At 43.4% G+C, this 5,868-nt stretch overlaps 1 protein-coding gene across 1 annotated transcript in view; it reads left to right on the top strand.

Annotated features, from left to right (window-relative positions):
• ATP6V0E1 (ATPase, H+ transporting, lysosomal 9kDa, V0 subunit e1) overlaps window positions 1–5,868 on the top strand; it is a 47,482-nt gene that overhangs the window by 5,377 nt on the left and 36,237 nt on the right. Inside the window, exon 2 of the mRNA XM_011947802.1 lies at window positions 3,216–3,263. Within this exon, the coding sequence (XP_011803192.1) occupies window positions 3,216–3,263 (48 nt within the window). The remainder of the gene's footprint in view (window positions 1–3,215; window positions 3,264–5,868) is intronic.

Raw genomic sequence — 5,868 nt, forward strand, 5'->3', positions numbered from 1 at the left:
TTTTTTTTTTTTTTTTTTGAGGCAGACGCTCACTCTGTTGTCCAGGCTGGAGTGCAGTGGCGCAATCTTGGATCACGGCAACCTCCGCCTGCCGGATTCAAGCAATTCTCATGCCTCAGCCTCCTGAGTAGCTGGGATCACAGTTGCCTGCCACCATGCCTGGCTAATTTTTGTATTTTTGGTAGAGAAGGGGTTTCACCATGTTGGCCAAGCTGGTCTCAAACTCCTGACCTCAGGTGATCTACCTGCCTCAGCCTCCCAAAGTGCTGGGACTACAGGCATGAGCTGCCACACCCGGCCCCCTGCCATAACATCTTTGCCACCTATACTTAGAATGAAGTGTTGTCTTGGAGCCTGTTGTACATTGTACATGTAAGAGTAAACTTTTGAAAACAAAACACACAAGATCCGTTGTACAGCTGTATAATTTTTTTTTTTAAGAGACCGAGAGTCTCATTTTGTCACCCAGGCTGGAGTGCAGTGGCTCCATCATAGCTCACTGCAGCCTTAAACTCCAAGGCTCAAGGGATCCGTCCACCTCAGCCTCCCCACTAGCTAGTACTACAGGCATGCACCACTACACCCAGCTAATTTGTTGTTGTTTTGAGACAGGGTCTCTCTTTGTTGCCCAGGCTGGTCTCCAACTCTTGGCCTCAAGCAGTCCTCCCACCTTGGCCTCCCAAAGTGCTAGGGTTACAGGCATAAGCCACCTCACCTGATCTATTTTCTTTCTTTATATCCTATCCTATAAGTTTTTTTCCATTTAAATTTTTTTTAACTTTTTAAACTTTTTTGTTAAAAACTAAAACACAAACACATTATTCTAGGCCTACACAGGCTCAGGGTCATCAAGATGTCACTAGGTGATAAGAATGTTTCAGCTCCATTATCATCTGTCTTTATGCATTCATTGACTGAAAGGTCAGTTGCCAAGTGCCTGTATTATCTGGGTCCAGTTCACAGCCTCTGCTGCAGTCCTTGCTTTTCCTGCTCTTGGCTGGATTGAGCAGGTCTTGAAACAGTGTCCTCCCCCCAAGAAGAGTTGCTGTAATACATTTTGAGAAACACTGTACCTAGGCAGATGATCCCTGTGACCTTGAACAATTTAGTTAACTTTTCCATGTTCCCATTTCCTCATTTTAAAATGGAAATATGCTTTTCTGTAGGGATTTTTTTAAAAAGGAAATATTAGTGCACAATTTAGTTAACTTTTCCATGTTCCCATTTCCTCATTTTAAAATGGAAATATGCTTTTCTGTGGGTATTTTTTAAAAAAAGAAATATTAATGCTGAATTAGTACTAGTTCCCCTTTACCTCTTGAAAATACTGCAAATCAAATTTTTCAGGATACATGAAGGAGCTGAAGTGCTTCACACTATGGTGAGTTGTTTTTGGGGTTTTTTTTTTGAGACAGAGTCTTGCTCTGTTGCCCAGTCTGGAGTGCGGTGGTGCGATCTCAGCTCACTGAAACCTCCGCCTCCCAGTTTCAAGTGCTTCTCATGCCTCAACCTCCTGAGTAGCTGGGACCAAAGGCGCATGTTACCATGCTTGACTAATTTTTGTATTTTTAGTAGAGACAGGGTTTAGCCATGCTGGCCAGGCTGTTCCCGGACTTTTGGCCTCAAGTAATCCACTTGCCTCGGCCTCCCAACGTGCTGGGATAACAGGCTGGAGCCACTGCACCTAGCTTGTGGTGAATTTTTAATACAGGGGAGCATTTCTGATTTAACTGATCAAAAATATCCTCAAAAAAATAAAAATGGGCCTAACATGGTGGCTCACACCAGCACTTTGGGAGGCCAAGGTGGGAGGATCACTTGAAGCCAGGAAATAGAGACCAAGCCTGGGTAATAAAGCGAGACTTGGTCTCTACAAAAACAAATTTTTAAAAAAATTATCTAGGCATGGTGGTGTAAACCTGTGGTCCCAGCTACTCAGGAGGCTGGGTGGATGGATTATTTGAGCCCAGGAGGTTGAGGCTGCAGTGAGCTATGATCATGCCAGTGCATTCTAGCCTAGGCAACAGAGTGAGACCCCATCCCTTAAAAAAAAATTCCCTTCTGCCCTTTCTTTTACCTGCCTCATCAGCTCCTATAACCTCCTAATTACCCAGCTTTCAGCATTCTGGTATGCAGGGGTCTCTTGGGGAAGATAATTTAAAGTCAAATACGCCTCTGTTTTTCTCCCTTCTTTCCTCCTCACAGGATTCCTTCATTTATCTCCTTACTGAAGTTTTTTTTTTTTTTTTTTGAGACTAAGTCTTGCTCTGTTGCCCAGGCTGGAGTGCAATGGCACGATCTTGGCTGACTCCAACCTCTGCTTCCCAGGTTCAAGAGATTCTCCTGCCTCAGCCTCCCGAGTAGCTGGGATTACAGGCATGCGCCACCATGCCCAGCTCATTTTTATATTTTTTAGTAGAGATGGGGTTTTGCCATGTTGGCCAGGCTGGTCTCGAACCTCTGACATCAGGCGATCCACCCACCTTGGCCTCCCAAAGTGCAGGGATGACAGGAGTTGGCCATCATTCCCGGCCGAAGATTTTCTTAAATTTGTTTTTTAAAACAGGGTCTTACTCTGTTGCCCAGGCTGGAGTGCAGTATTTGGTGACTGTGGAGGTGCAGAGGAGGCATGAGCAAAAGATGATGGATTTGAGGTTGGGTCGGATGGGTGAACATGGCAGAGCTTCTTCTGAGGAGTAGGAGATTTAGAAGGGGAACTTTTAGAAAGAGAGATGGGAAGAGAATAGCATGAACTGAGATTTAGAAATGTTGAAATTCTGCTGATGAGAGATCAAAGTGTAACTTTTTCAGACGTGAATGGAGATGGGGAGAGCTCATTGCTAGAGAGTCATATTTTTAGAAGTACAGTGTTAATTTCATTACAAAGAATACCACCAAATAGGGTAATTACTTAGGTGTCAAAACTAATTGTCACTGCGGCCTTTCCTGTTCAGTTTCAGGTAAATTTTGATTGGACATCTACATGATGGCATCAACACATCTCTCTTTAAATCCAATGTTTAATTACATAAACTTTTCCCAGGTGCACCCTGGGCACACTGCAGTTTGCTGGATATGTGAGCAGATACAGATCCATTTTCTTGGTGTGCAATCCATGCCAGTTTGATAATCTGGAAAGGGGACTTAAACCATTCTATGATGTTTGCATAGTTTGCTAGTTATTTAATGACATTTGCTTTTCTTTTTTCCCCTAGAGTTATCATTACCATGTTGGTGACCTGTTCGGTTTGCTGCTATCTCTTGTAAGTAATTTTTTCTTAAAATAATAAGTAATTATTCTTGGTATTTGTAATGTGTGCGATTTACACATTTGTTTTATTGGAGCTCATCCCTCATGTAATATCTAGAAATAGTGTCCTAAAATTGAAAATATCACACTTTTCATATGCTCAGTATATTTATGTAGAGTTGTACAAATAACTCGATCCTTCTGGGAATACAAGTGCAGTATTGGCACAAATTTAAAGCTTATAAATAGCTGGAAATTATGATTATACTACTTTATATTTTACTATGGTGAAGTATTTATTTATTTATTTATCTTTTGAGACAAGGTCCTGCTCTGTCACCCAGGCTGGAGTGCAGTGGCGTGATCTCAGTTCACTGCAACCTCGGCCTCCTGGGTTCAAGCAAATCTCATGCCTCAGCTACCTAAATGGCTGGGGTTACAGGCATGCGCCACCATGCCTGGCTAATTTTTGTATTTTTAGTGGAGACAGGGTTTTGCCATGTTGGCCAGCTGGTTTCAAACTCCTGACCTCAAGTGATCTGCCCGCCTTAGCCTCCCAAAGTGCTGGGATTACAGACGTGAGCCACCGTGCCTGGTGTACTATTGTGAAGTATTTAGATCTACTTATTTCACTGAAATATCTCACTAATGGAGCTAATAAAGCCATTCTTTACTGTGACTTTTATTTATCTGATGGACAGAACTTGAGCTAGAATTTTAACCAAGTAGACTAAGGATAATTTTTTAACAATTCGTTGTAAGTTGTGTGGGGAAAGGAAAGATCAGACTGTTACTGTGTCTGTATAGAAAGAAGTAGACATAAGAGACTCCATTTTGTTCTGTATTTGAGATGCTGTTAATCTGTGACCCTACCCCCAACCTTGTCCTTGCAAGAGACATGTGTTGTGGTGACTCAAGGTTTAAAGGATTTTGGGCTGTGCGGGGTGTGCTTTGTTAAACAAGTGCCTGAAGGCAGCTTGCTGGTTAAAAGTCATCACCATTCTCTTAATCTCAAGTACCCAGGGATACGTACACTGCCAAAGGTCGTACACTGCCAAAGGTCGCAGGGACCTCTGCCTAGGAAAGCTAGGTATTGTCCAAGGTTTCTCCCCATGTGATAATCTGAAATATGGCCTCGTGGGATGAGAAAGACCTGATCGTCACCCAGCCTGACACCCGTGAAGGGTCTGTGCTGAGGAGGACCAGTACAAGAGGAAAGAAGGCCTCTTGGCGGTTGTTGGCGGTTGAGATAGAGAAAAGCATCTGTCTCCTGCCTGTCCCTGGGCAATGGAACATCTCGGTGTAAAACCCGATTGTATGTTCTGTTTACTGAGAAAGGAGAAAACCACCTTAGGGCGAAAGGTGGGACTTGCTAGCGCAATACTGCTCTTTATGCACTAAAAAGGTTTATGAAGATGTTTGCATATGCATATCAAGGCACAGCACTTTTCCTTAAACTTATTCATGTCACAGAGATCTTTATTCATATGTCTTACTGCTGACCTTCTCCCTACGATGATCCTATTATCCTGCTACTTCCCTTTTTCTAAGATGGTAAAGATAATTATCAATAAATGCTAAGGGAACTCAGAGACCGGTGCCGGCGTGGGTCCTCTGTATGCTGAGTGCCGGTCCCCTGGGCCCACTTTTTCTTTCTCTATACTTTGTCACTGTGTCTCATTTCTTTTCTCAAGTCTCTCATTCCACCTAACGAGAAACACCCACAGGTGTGGAGGGGCAGGCCACCCCTTTATCTGTATCAAAATATATGTATTGATCACATACCATAAAAATAATCTTAGGGATTTCTTTCAGTTTAGGTTTTTGAGACAGGATCTTGCTCTGTTACCCAGGCTGGAGTGGCTTGATCATAGCTCACTGCAGCCTCAAACTCTGAGGCTCAAGCGATCCTCCTGCCTCTCCTCCCAAGAAGTTGGGACTATAGTCATGTGCCACCATGCTCAGCTAACTTTTTTATTTTTGTAGAGATGGGGTCATACTGTGTTACCCAGGCTGGTCTTGAACTCCTGGCCTCAGCAATCCTTCCATCTTAGCCTCCCAAAGTGCTGGGACTACAGGCATGAGTCACTACACCCAGCCAGGATTTCTTTCTAGAGTTTAGAACCAGTGGTTCTCTTTTTTTGAAGAGAGCTTTCTGGCTTCCTGAGACTTCAGTGGCATGGAAAGTGTTGGTGTTCTCCGAAGCGTTGTTTAGTGCCCATGTGAGGTAGGAAGCAACAGTTCTGACCCATCCTATAGATGAAAGACCATGACTCTTTTTTTTTCCAGAAATATTTTAATAAAAATTGGCTATTTCCAAGAAACACCCACTGCATGCCCATCAATAAAAGAGAACCATAACAAAATAGAAAATTTACCATATAGCTGTGATTTTATTAAAGAGAAAATGCGGACACGAGCACATCAGCAAAGTCCAGTATTAAAGTCACATTTCTGCCGGGCGCGGTGGCTCATGCTTGTAATCCTAGCACTTGGGGAGGCCAAGGCGGGTGGATCACGAGGTCAGGATATCGAGACCAGCCTGGCCAACATGGTGAAACCCCTTCTTTACTAAAAATACAAAAAAAAAATTAGCTGGGCGTGGCGGCGCACGCCTG

This window comes from Colobus angolensis, unplaced genomic scaffold (genome assembly GCF_000951035.1).
Source record: "Colobus angolensis palliatus isolate OR3802 unplaced genomic scaffold, Cang.pa_1.0 Scaffold27, whole genome shotgun sequence".
Lineage (NCBI taxonomy): Eukaryota > Metazoa > Chordata > Mammalia > Primates > Cercopithecidae > Colobus > Colobus angolensis.